At 42.0% G+C, this 13,497-nt stretch overlaps 1 protein-coding gene across 1 annotated transcript in view; it reads right to left on the minus strand.

Moving 5' to 3' along the window:
- The window catches only part of ASTN2 (astrotactin 2), a 481,865-nt gene that overhangs the window by 130,001 nt on the left and 338,367 nt on the right, over nt 1–13,497 (minus strand). The window contains exon 12 of the mRNA XM_075260063.1: nt 12,987–13,175. Coding sequence (XP_075116164.1) covers nt 12,987–13,175 — 189 coding nt within the window. The remainder of the gene's footprint in view (nt 1–12,986; nt 13,176–13,497) is intronic.

Here is a 13,497-nt window from a genome sequence, read left to right on the forward strand (position 1 = left end):
TTTAAATACAGTGGACTGTATAAGTAATAAATACAAGTATATCCTATCCTACTAATATTGGATGTTTGTTCCTTAATCACACAAAAACGGCTGAACGGATTTGCACGAAATTTGCCACTTACATAGATAGGAACCCCGATTAATACATAGGCTACTTTTTAACCCGGTAAATGACGTCACTATACGACCGCAGTGAAGGAATTTAGGTTCACACAACACTAAAGGACCTGTGATGATGTAATCACAGGTCCTTGAGCCATTCTTAGATGGGATCATGCTATGCAGTGGGCGGAGCTACACACTATTTTGTGGGTGGAGCTATATAGGATGAAGCTGGACAGTGTGAAAGCTGAAGAAAATGGAGTCTCATAGAAGATCAGGAGACTACAGAACATGCAGGCTGTGTTTGGGCAAGAGGACTATATCGGGTGTAGAGCTTCAGTGAGTACTACAGGGAATGTGTTGTTCTGCCTCTGATGGGGGAAGGGGGAGAACTTTGGCACATTTCAGCAACATCTGTTCAGCCCTTTGTAACACAGAAGCTGCTCAGACAGTCACATAACAAACCCCTGTAATCAGAATTGCCCAATGTAGCAGAGTTTAGGCAGCGCTGTAGCACACCTCTATAGGCTCTCCATATGCAAACATGTACATACAGCTTGGTATCCTATGCATATGCAGCGATGTAGCAGAGCTGAGACGTGGGAGCAGGCTGATCGAATTGTAGCAAATTTCTGCAACATCTGTTCAGCCATTTCCAACACAGAAGCTGCTCAGACGCTGACATAAGAACACCCCTCTAATCCAAATGGCCAGATGTAGCAGAGCTTAGGCAGCGCTGTAGCACAGATGAGTACGCTCTCCATATGCAGAGATGTACATACAACTGAGTATGCTGCACATATGCAGCGATGTAGCAGAGCCAAGACGCAGGAGCAGGTGGATCATCCACAACAGCAATTGGCTAAATATAAGCGGCTCATTTAAATATAGGGAACTGTATAAGAAATACAAATATGTATGCAATAAATAAATAATATTTCAATATAGGGGACTATATAATAATTAATAAACACAAGTATGTATTCAATAAAAAAAAAAATATTTAATAAATACAAGCATTTATGTAAGCACTATGTTATCAGCAATCCTTCTTTTACAATCCGTGCATCTTAGCAGGGGCATCAGTCACACCCCTAGGCCCAAGTACCGGGTACGGATGGTTTGTTCAGTGCCCTGAGCTTTCAATCACCATTTTCAATTATTTTGTCCTCTCTCCAGTAAGCCAGCGCCATACGGTGCCCAGTGTTTTCAGAATCTAGTAACAATACACCTGCTAATTTGAGTACCAATATGGAATAATGCTATAAGTCGCACCTTGAGGTCATGTCTGAGTCACAGCAAGTCAAAATATTAATTTCTGCAAAGCAGAGATATGGGATACATAAAGTGAATCTAAACTTTGAGACAACTTTAGCTTTTCAGGCAGCATTTGTGCCATTAATAACGTTTCTAATTTACTTTACTAATGGATTACGCCTCCTTTCCATGAAATCCTGCGCTGAAATCCACATTTTGTCCCCTCTGTATTCTTTCCCAATTACAAGGAGCAGAAATCCTCATTGCTTGTGACTGTAAGTACAGGTAAGTAGGGGAGTAATACAGAGAAGTCAAGGCTGGAGAGGGGGAACTTCAATCACTTACATCTTAAGCAATATAAAACATATAGCCTTGATTCTGGTGTCACGTGAAAGCTATCTTTCATATGACATTAAGATTTTGGTTCTGCTTTTATTATTTCCAGTGGTATCCCCAGTTTAGAAACACGGTTGCCTCTGTGTACTTAAGCCAAACCTATTGGGTGATCTCTGCTGCCCGATCTGTAAGCAGGCTGTTATAGCGACATACATTGAGCTCTGTCATATATAGGTTTATGTGACTTAAAGAAGGAATTTTCGATAAAATACTAAATCCTGCCAGGACTCCTAGAAGGGACAGTGAGAGTCCTGTTTACCAGGCCCACACATTATTATTATTATTATTGTTTATTTATATAGCACCATTAATTCCATGGTGCTTTACATTTGGGGGTTACATACAATTCACAAAATATACAGGTACATATCATACTAACAGTGATCGGCTGGCACAGTGGGGTAGAGGGCCCTGCCCGCGAGGGCTTAAAATCTATGAGGGAAGGGGGGTAGAGACAGAAGGAGAGGGGGAGACTGTACAGATGGCGGTTCGGTGATAGTGTTATTGGAGGTTGTAGGCCTTCCTGAATAGGTGAGTTTTCAGGGCCTTCTTGAAGCCTGTGATTGTGGGGGTCAGTCTTATGTGTCGTGGTAAGGAGTTCCAGAGTATGGGGGATGCACGGGAGAAGTCTTGGAGACGGTTGTGTGAGGAGCGGATGAGGGCAGAGCGGAGTAGGAGGTCATTGGAGGATCTGAGGTTACGTGTGGGCAGGTAGCGGGAGATGAGGTCAGAGATATATGGAGGGGACAGGTTGTGGATGGCTTTGTATGTTAGCGTTAGTAGCTTGAACTCAATTCGCTGGGCTATAGGTAGCCAGTGGAGGGACTGGCAGAGGGGAGCAGCCGATGAAGATCGGGGGTGAGGTGGATTAAGCGAGCAGCACAGTTTAAGGTGGACTGGAGGGGGGGGCGAGGGTGTTTGCCAGGAGTCCATGCAGAAGGGTGTTGCAGTAGTCTAAGCGGGAGATTATGAGGGCCTGGACGAGCATCTTGGTAGTTTCTGGGGTGAGGAAGGAGCGGATTCGGTGGATTGTTCTTGAGCTGGAGGCGACAAGAGGTGTTGAGGGTTTGAATATGTGGTTTGAAGGATAAGTCGGAGTCCAGGGTTACCCCAAGGCATCGGGCCTGTGGGACAGGGGTAAGTGGGGTTCCATTAACTTTGATAGATGGGTCAGGTGGAGGGGCCATACAGGGTGGGCTGAAGATGATGAACTCTGTTTTCTCCATGTTGAGTTTGAGAAAGCGGGAGGAGAGGAAGGAGGCTACGGCCGCTAGACAATCTGGAACTCTGGCCAACAGGGAGGTAATGTCTGGTCCAGAGATATATATTTGGGTGTCGTCGGCATAGCAATGGTACTGAAAGCCATGAGATTCTATGAGTTGGCCCAGGCCAAGGGTGTAGCTGGAGAAAGGAGGGGTCCTAGGACGGAGCCTTGGGGGACACCTACAGAGAGAGGGCGTGGTGAGGAGGTGGTGTGCGAGTGAGAGACGCTGAATGTGCGGTCAGAGAGGTATGAGGAGATCCAGGAATGGGCCAGGTCTGAGATACCAAGGGATGAGAGAATTTCTAACAGGAGGGAGTGGTCAACTGTGTCAAAGGCAGAGGAGAGGAGGAGGAGGACAGAGTAATGGCGCTTGGCTTTGGCGGTTAGCAGGTCGTTAGTGACTTTTGTTAGGGCAGTTTCAGTGGAGTGCCGGGGTCTGAAGCCTGACTGAAGTCTGTCAAAGAGCAGGTTGGACGAGAGATAGGAGGAGAGTTCTGAGTGGACGTGTTGCTCGAGAAGTTTTGAGGCGTACGGGAGCAGTGAGATGGGACGATAGTTGGCAGGAGAGGACGGGTCGAGGGACGGTTTCTTAAGTATAGGAGTGACAGTGGCGTGTTTGAAGGCTGAGGGGAAGGATCCATTGGTTAGGGATAGATTGAAGACTAAAAGACAGCTTCCTTGTATCAGTGGATGTGTATACATACATTTTTATTGGCCATTTTATTAGATACACACATCTAGAAGACATCCCTTAGGGCGGGTTCACACCTGCGCCCAGTCTCCGTTTTCAGGTTTCCGTCTTCTGCCCGAGAAACAGGACAGGAGACGGAAACTGGAAGTCACTTTTCAAACCCATTCATTTGAACAGTACCTAAACCCGCTGATACTCAGCATATAAACCTTACTGACCCCCCAATCTAATATTGATGACCCATCAGAAAAAGGAACCCATTGAAGTTTTTTCTTGAAATTCCACACCAAATTCCTCACTATTTTCCTCTCTGTCAATGGACCCTAAGGTGACAGTTTTTGAAATATTGGCCCCAGTTAGTCCAGCACCGATGCCCAAGCCTAATTCCAAGTGACTTAGTTTGCTTGAGTCCCATTTTGGTGTGATCCACATATAACATGCTCACTTAGTTTATTCTGTATTTCTGTGTAATTTCCATACAGGGAGGCTCCAGTCGTGAAATGGTGGGGTCCTATGTAAATACATAACTATACTTAATAATATTTCATATTTGTGGTTGGAGTACTGGCACATTTTGTGTTACATATTTAGTGTTAGCCATACCCTTGGGATGCAAAAATGGCTCCCACTGGTTTAGAAATATAAGGGTAAATGTAGGGGACGATATAGGTAAATCTGCCACATTGTATGTGTATCATACAAGTATATTTGATGATTTTTAATACTTATGGATTTACTGTTTATATATATATATATATATATATATATATATATACACACACACACACACATTACATATACATTACACTGAACATACAAATCCAACTTGAGCTATAACACAGTTACCCCGAGGATGCCGGACATCGGACGATACATGCAGTGTTGGCTTGGTACGGAGGCCATGATTTGAACTCCATGGTCTTTTTTCACTCTTTTTGATGTCACATTATACCTTTATTGCACGTTGATTCCTTTTGACTATGCAATTATTGGGGATACATTATGTTCTGTTATATTTCATATATTTTTTTGCATAGTAAAATTTTACATTGTCCATGCAATGCTATTATCGTTCCTCTGTTTCTGCTGGTGATCATATTATAGATCGTAACTTTGTTGTTATTCTCCTCGACTTCCATAAAGTATTGATGCTCCTAATCTATATTTGGATGTGCACTCCAGCTTCTTGTTTATTTCCCTTCTGTCCTTGACTTATTTTGTTATTATGTTATAATTAGGGTTGAGCCAATCTTGAGATTTCAAGAAAGATTTTAAAATCCGATTTCCGATCATTTTCCAGTCGATCTCAATCGTGAAATTTGCTCGATTGCCAATCAGAATCCGATCTTTTCCGATCCTGATCCTCAACCCTAGTCAATGCTTCTCTATGGGAAAAGTCACTTTTAGGTTTGAGCCGATCTTGAGATAACCTCTGATCTCGATCCCACTGGAAAAGATCGGGTCGGAATTCTGATCACGATTGTGAAATTTACTCAATCGCCGATCGGAATCCGATCTTTTCCGATCCCTCAACCCTAGTTATAATTGAGGCATTTGCTGTCTTATTTTTTCCTGGTGTCCCTTCTTTTTGTTTAGGAGTCCCATGACTTGACTTACTTCTAATCAAATCTGAAGACACGCTACTTATTTTCTAACAGTTTTTGTATTACATTGTAGTAGAAATGAAGGCCAGTTTCAGATGAGCACATTTTTATGCTTGTATTTTATGGGGTTCTATCAAAAAGTGTCCATCACTTGAGCAAATATTTTAAGATGTGCCATTTTTGTAAAACCACTGTGGCTTTGCCATGATTAGGGTGTAATGTTATGTCTGACAGATACAGAATGAGGTCAAGGGTCCCTGGGTCATCGCTGTGGCCCAATCACAGTAACCTCAGGGTGCGTGATGTCATCCAGGGGTTTGGAAGAGGCCAGAAGATGATAACACTGTTGGTAATTTTTTTTTTTTTACAGAAATCCAGACCACCAGTTGACTATATAAATCTGGATAGTCCACTCTGTAGACCGGGTTCAGACGGAGTATTCTGGACCGGAATTTGACGTGGAGGCCACCTCAGGTTCCGGTCCAAAATACACGTAGCTGCGACTGGATGCCAGTGCAGTGCACCGGCATCCAGTCGCACATTCCACTCCGGATTAGGCCCAAATGAATGGACGTAGTCAGGAGCAGGGAGTGTCTTCAGGTGGATTCGCGAGGCTAATCCACCTTAAGAATGAGCAAGTCGCATCTTTTTTATGGGAGCCGGAACAAACGGCTCCCGGAAAAAAGAACTGACCAGCTCCCATTGAAATCAATGAGAGCCATCTTTTTGGTCAGGATTCCGCCTCAAAATCCTGACCAAAATACCCCGTTTGAACTCAGCCTTGGGGGTTTCCACTGCGGCATCCGCATCAAGATAGGGCAAGTTGACTGGCTCCCATTGAATTCAATGACAGGCGGTTTTTAGACCCGGATTTTGACGCGGATTCCGCATCAAAATCCGTACCATAAAACTACATGTGAACTTACCCTAATGTATATGGTCAACTATGGTCAAGCCACATTGATCCCTACAATCATACAACCTGGACTCAATGGTGGATCTTCTGATGGTTAAGTATCAGCTTGCATATACCTGTGACTTTTGGACACCATTTGGAACGTTTCGACTTTAAACTGTATACAAGATGAAGTGAACTGCTGCCGCCATATGTAGTTTACAGGAGATCGCATTACCTAATGCAATGCAACAAACCTACAGCTGTGAACCTTACTAATGTAGGAGTCATATTCATCCTCGGTGTAAACAATGCAACTTTCCATTCACTGGAAGCAAGCAGAGCTCTTGGAAATGGCGAGGAATCCTGACATAGTACACTAGAAAGTTGCTGGACTCTGTAAACCGCAAAGATACTGGAAATGAATATTGTGCGTGTTTCTAGACCACCGCCAATTGATTATTGTCTATGTGACCAAGCTCTTTAATGAAGTAACTAATACATAATGTATGATGGAGAATGCGATCTCTGAAGACAAACATGAATATTATTACACTGTAACTAATGGCAGAAGTCTCTCTAACCGAAAATCTGAATACCTAATGCTAAAAATGGTAAGGATGCGCTGACTTCTAATTGATATTTTCCTCCGTAATTATTTTTGTTTTCGTTTGCCTTTTGGGTGTAAGCGGCATCTGTGCTTTTTGCAGCAGGATAAAATGGATTTCATTATCCTGATAATTCTGGTAACATTAATATACATAGCCAAGCAATGCAGATAGTCAGGGCAGGATTGCCTCTGTCTTGTAAGCTCTTGGGGCCACCACTACTGGTGCAACCTGTGCAGATGTACAGGGCTCTGTCATGGGACTTCCGGATACCAGATCAGCAGGACCACGCCATGTTGGGAGACACTGGAGCACCGGGGGGCAGGTGCACATGGATGTTTTTCATCTTTGTCTGAGATATTGGAAAATAAGTTGCCCGTATCTGTAATTACACAGGGATATTAACCTCTTCCCGCCGTGCGCATTTTTTGATTTTTGTTTTCATTTTTGACTCCCCTCCTTCCGAACCCCATAACTTTTTTATTTTTCCACCCTTAGAGCCATATGACTTAATCTTTGCGGGACAAATTGTTCTTCATGATGGCATCATTAAATATTCTGTACCATGTACTGGGGAGCTGGAAATAAATTCAGAATGGGGTGAATTTGAAGAAAAAGTGCATTTGTGAGATTTTCTTACAGGATTTATTTTATGTCGTTCACTGTGCAGCCAAAATGACGTGTCACCTGTATTCTATGTTTCAGTGCGATTCTGAGGATACCAAATTTATATGGTTTTATTTACATTTTAACCACTTCAGTACCGGGCCAATTGGTGGTCCAGGACCAGACACATTTTCGGTTTATTTTTTTATGTGCAGTTTTGAGGTCTGTAACATTTTTCTCATACGTCTCCTTCCACTAATTTTTGCGTCTTTTTTCGGGGACACATAGGGCTTTATTTTTATGTTGTTTTTATTTTCGAATGTGTGTTCATTTTTTTTTATATCCGGGAAAATATAATCATAATAGGAGGGAAATTGTGTCTGGTTTTCACTTTTCTTTTTTTTTTATTTAATAACACAAAGTGCAACTGAAAAACTTTATAAAATAGTTTTTCCTCTCCGTTATGGTAATTTTTATTTTGTATGGTGTTGTTGGGGGTGGGGCTATAATCTTTAAGAATGGCATTTTATTGGCTTATTATTTTACTTTTTTTTTTTTTTTTTTTTTTTTAACTTTTTTATTAATTTCTTTTACATATTTTTTTCAGATGGTGTCCCCATAAGGTCATAAGAGACCTTTGGGGACATCTGATCCCTTTTTTCTTTGTTAGGGAGGCTGATTTCTCCTGCAACTTGGACTGGTACATTTAGCCCCAGTTGTAGGAGGAATCCAGCCTCCTGCACGCTGTATACACAGTATACAGAGCTGATCTGGGTCCTGTAGGACCCAGCAGCTCTTGCAAGACACTGAGCCCGGTGGATCATGTGACCGCCGGGTCAGAGGGCAGCCTCATCATGGCGGCGCGCATAGCCGTGTATACAGCACTCATTGAGCGCTGTATACGCAGTGATCGAGAAGTCAGGGAAGGGAATAAACCTTCCCTGCCATCTCTCTGGAAGCTCCGGCTGAAGTTACAGCCAACTCCCAGCTGTACTGTACTGATGGGGATGTATAGGGCGTCTTTTTTTGCGGCATCAGGTGTACTTTTTAGTTATACCATTTTGGGGAATTGCTATTGCTTTGATCACTTTTTATTCAAAGCAAAACAGTGAAAAAACAGCGGTTTGGCACTTTTGATTTTTTTTTCCCTGCTACGGCGTTTACCATATGGGAAAATTATTTTTATAGATTTGTAGAGCAGACACAGGAATACCTAATATGTAGGTGTTTCACAGTATTTACATACTTTTATATGTTCTAGGGAAAGGGGGTTGATTTTTTATTTTTAATACTTTATAATTTATTTTTTACTTTATTTATTTATTTATTTATTTGCATTTGTAAACCCCCTAGGGGGGTCTGGAACCCCAGGGGGGTCTGATCACTAATGCAATGCATTACAATGCTAATGCATTGCAAAAAATTGTCATTTCTTTTGTAGGCTATATAGAGTAGCCTGCAAAAGAAAATCATTGCAGACAGGCTTGGCCTGTCATGCCAACATGATGTAGACCCCGGAGCTTGCTCTGGGTGCCCGCGATCACCAGCAAAATGGCGGTGACCATGTTCCACTGGGAAAATGGCGACTTGGTCAACCCTTGCCAGAAGGGTTAATGCCAGTGATCGGTGCAGGCACCGACCACATGCATTTGCGCGTGGTGTCTGCTCTATAAAACAGAAGACACCACATGGCCATGGTGTCTGCCATAGTTAAACACCCGGCATCTAGTACAGCGGATGTCGGAAAGGGGTTAAAGAGAACCTTTCACCATCAACTTCAGAATGTTTAGGATGCTTCTTCAAGTGCTCACTTCTGCTAAATACCTTAGGGTAAGTTTACACTGGGTTTTTTGGACCGGAACCTGAGGCGGAGGCTGCCTTAGGTTCCGGTCCACAATACGGGTAGCCGCGACTGCACTGCACCGGTATCCAGTCACGCACTATGCTCCGGATTAGGCCCAATGAATGGGTCTAGTCGGGAGGAGGGAGTGTATTCAGGCCGAATCGCGAGGCGTCTCGGCCTGAAGAAGGAGAATCTCGCTTCTTTTTCCGGAAGCCTACTTGATTTCAATGGGAGCTGTCCTTTTGGTCAGGATTTTGAGGTGGATACGGCCTCAAAATCCTGACCAAAAAACTCAGTGTGAACTTACCCTAAATGTCCCGTTTTATGAGTCTTATTCGACATTCATTCTCAGGTTTATATACACCGGTGCTTATGGGACATGTCTCCAGGCCTGCTAATGACATGGACCCTCACCTAACACTCAACAGATCCTACTCCTCAGATTTTTGGACACCATTTAGGTGCGATCTGACAGCTGCCATTTCTAGTATGATTTGTTTCCTATAATTGACTGCTCTCATTGCTTTCTATTACGTTCCTGAAGAAAAAGTCATAAAAAATTTAGAATGTAAGGTGTACAAAAGTGTCCAATATTTTCCAGCCCCTACACAGCGGTATTATTGGTTTGGGTGGTATAGCGGACCTGACAGTCTCCCGTTAAACATACTTAAGTTATATGGGAAGAAAAGTTAATTCACACATAAACTCCAGACGTCAGGCTTTTCATTTGTTAATTTTCACGGGGCATATTATTTATTTAAAAGATCTTCTTCTTCCCAACTGTGAGCTTTAATAGACATTGCACAGGATGCCTCAACATTCTCGCTCTTAACAAGGTGTGGGGAAATCGTGTGATCTCCACATCTTTAATTCGCTGTAATGTTGTACCCGCAGTGTATTACCCTTGAAAGTCATGTCCTTCAGTATGAAAAGATAATTCATCACCTTGCAGGAGAACAAAACAATGCATTTAGCACTTGCAGGCAATAATTCATATGGCCAATTAAGTTTAAACACCTGCAAGAAATCTGACCCGTCCTCAACGTCTTCAGATATGCTGATGATATCACACCCTGTTTTCACCCTACACCTAGGACAAGAGCTTCAAACCGTTTTTTGCCCATAATGATTAAAAAAAAAAAAAATAGGATTTCAACGTTAACCCCTTAACAATTTTAATTTTTGCATTTCAGGGTTTTTTTGGCCACATTACAGCTTTGATTTTTCCGGGACAAATTGTACTTCATTGTGGCGCCATTCAAATATTCTGTGGGAAGCTAGAAGAAAAATTCAGAATGGGGTAGAATTGGAAAAAAAGCCAACTTACTTTTTCTAATATTTGCTTTTCATATAGTCTGTGGGTCAATATGATCATTACGGTGCAAAATTTACAAAAAAAACTTAGGTGGGGGCTCCACGTGGCGTAAATGCTGCGGTTTGGCTGCAGCGTTTTACAGTCACTACAAGGTGGATGGCCTTCTAGTGAATCCCATCCATACTTTTCAGAAAAATTTGTGCGGCAGACACGTTGCGATTTCCAAAACCGTGACAGTTTTGGAAATCAGACCCTGTCGATTATACCTATGGAAACGTTGGTGGTTTCCCTATAGGTATAATGGAAGCAGAAAGTCCATAGAGGAAACCTCTTCGGACTTTCTGTGAAAAGTGCTGTGGGACAAACCATGATGTGTAGCCGCCACAGTTTTTCCTGCAGCTTTTTTGCAGCAACCCACTACTTGGAGCCTTCACATGGAGTTTACGCTCGCTTATTCTGAACGTAAAAATCGTTCAGAGTGATCAGCGTAAAAAACAGATCCCATTGACTTCAATGGGTGCCGGCATACACGGGTATCACATTGAAAGCAATAGGTAAAAAAGCCTCCCATTGATTTCAATGCGTATGCCGGCACCCATTGAAGTCAATGGGATCTCTTTTTTTACACCGCTCCCTCTGAACGATTTTTACGTTCAGAATGAGCGAGTGTAAACTCCGTGTGAAGGCTCCCTTAGCCTCAAAGAGGTTCTCCAGGATAAAAAAAAAATATATTAGGGTTGGTGAAGGTTACAAAAAACCCAAAAACATACTCACTTGTCCCAGATGCTTCGTTGACCTCCAAACACAGTCTGGTCCTGCTGCTCGACTATCTTCTTTAGCTGGAAGTCCTCTCCTGCTGTGACGTCCCTTTTCTTAGGTCGCTGAATGGTCTCAATGGTCACGTGTGGCGAGGACTTCCGCCGGAAGAAAACACGGGAGCTGCAGGACCACACCGTGCTGTTAGACACTGGAGAGCCGGGGACAGGTGAGTATATGTTTTGTTTTATTTTCACCTTCCCCGGCCTAAAATTTGAAAAAAATAAATATCTTGGACAACCCCTTTAACTGAGACAACCCCTAAAACTTAAATACCAAAATTTCTTTGCATGGCCACATTCTTACACCCCTAACTTTTTCCTATTTCCTATCTTTTATACTTTAGAAAATGTAGTTACAATTTTGGCAGATACTTTGATCACTTTTTGTTAAAATTTTTGGCTATTTTGATTCCCCCCCCCCCCCCCACTCTGATGTTCATTATATAGGATAAATATTTTTAATGTCTGGAAATTTTTGGATGTAGGAATATTTATTTATTTTCAATGTAATCTAGGCAAAGCTAGTAATCTGAATATTTATATTATAATAGTTATATTTTTGTGTTTTATTTCATATAAAAAATCCCAAAAACCTATTTTATCTTTTATCTTTTTTTTAAATTCCCTATGGGACTTGAATTCTAGGGCTATGGCCCCACATTGCAGAACACAGCTAAAAGATGCTGTGGAAAAAAATGTTGCATTTTTTTCTGCAGTTTTTCTTTCCTTTTTAAATCCATTGGGAAAATACCAACGTTTCCACGGGTAGAATTAACATGCTGAGCTTTTTAAAAGAGTTTTTTCTTCCCCACAATGTGTAGATGATATTAGCCAGAATTGTATTCACTTTGCTGGTACTTTAAGGCTGCATGCACTTGGAGTTACATCGGACTTGTAAAAATACTCATTCACAGCCATACACGCGAGCGCTGTGGACGGCTCCCGAACACTTCCCATTCACTTCAATGGGAGCGCTCGTAATTGAAGTGAATGGGAAGTGTTCGGGAGCCGTCCGCAGCGCTCGCGTGTATGGCTGTGAATGAGTATTTTTACAAGCCCGGCGTAACTCCATGTGCATGCAGCCTTAGGCTAAGGTCCCACGTTGCAGAAATGCAGCTTTTTTTTATTCCAGATTCTGTTGCATTTTTTTGAGCCAAAGCCAGGAATGGATTGAGCAGAAGGGAGAAGTATAAGAACTTCTTATATATTTCCCATTCCTTTTGTAGCCATTCTTGGCTTTGGCTCAAAAAACCTCAGCAAAATCTGCAACAAAAAATGCTGCGTTTCCGCAACGTGGGGCCTCAGCCTAAAACGCAGAATTTTTTCAGCTGAGTTTCTGGAACGTTTGGGGTCTTAGCTGTCAGCTACTTAATAGGTTCTTCTACTGGACCCCTAAGCCTAGAATGAGAAGGAATTATCCAGTTATTATGAATCTCCCCCATGAAACTATATACACAGTTTCAATAAATGATGAATTTCTTCATGACTACCACGAGACAGAAATAAAAAAAAACACCAATTATTTGGTAGAAAAAAAAAAAAAATACAAATCAATATCAAATTCTACATCTTTCTATATGGTCTTACCTGAAACTCATCTGAAAGACTTGACCTTGATTGACTCTCTGAGTCTTGTTGTCAAAGCCATGAAGCATCTCTCCAAACAGTGTGTCATTCAGGTGCCCTTCTGGGCGTAGACACTTCGAGCCTTCACAAAGATCCGTCACCATTATACAAGATCTGCCATCTGCTGCTAGTCGGTATTCATCCACACAGCTACACAGAAAAAAAATTATTTGTTATTTACCATTCAGATATATATTGAAATAAAAAAGAATTAACAAAACATTAGTGTTTTTAAGCAAGACCTCTAGTGGAAACCACGGACTCAGACTTCTCTGACTCTCTACCTCGACTATTCTCTAATACCCGACTCTCAACTCTGACGGCTATGGTCAGTAAAGAAGCAGTAAAATTCTTATGAAAGTAAATATGCAATACATGATACATCTAATAAATTATGTAATATCAATAATTGTATAATATAATTAAAAGTAACACATTTATTTTAGAACCGTAATTGGAACCCTGGTGGAGA

Source organism: Leptodactylus fuscus, chromosome 11, assembly GCF_031893055.1.
Source record: "Leptodactylus fuscus isolate aLepFus1 chromosome 11, aLepFus1.hap2, whole genome shotgun sequence".
In the NCBI taxonomy this organism is placed as follows: Eukaryota; Metazoa; Chordata; class Amphibia; order Anura; family Leptodactylidae; genus Leptodactylus; species Leptodactylus fuscus.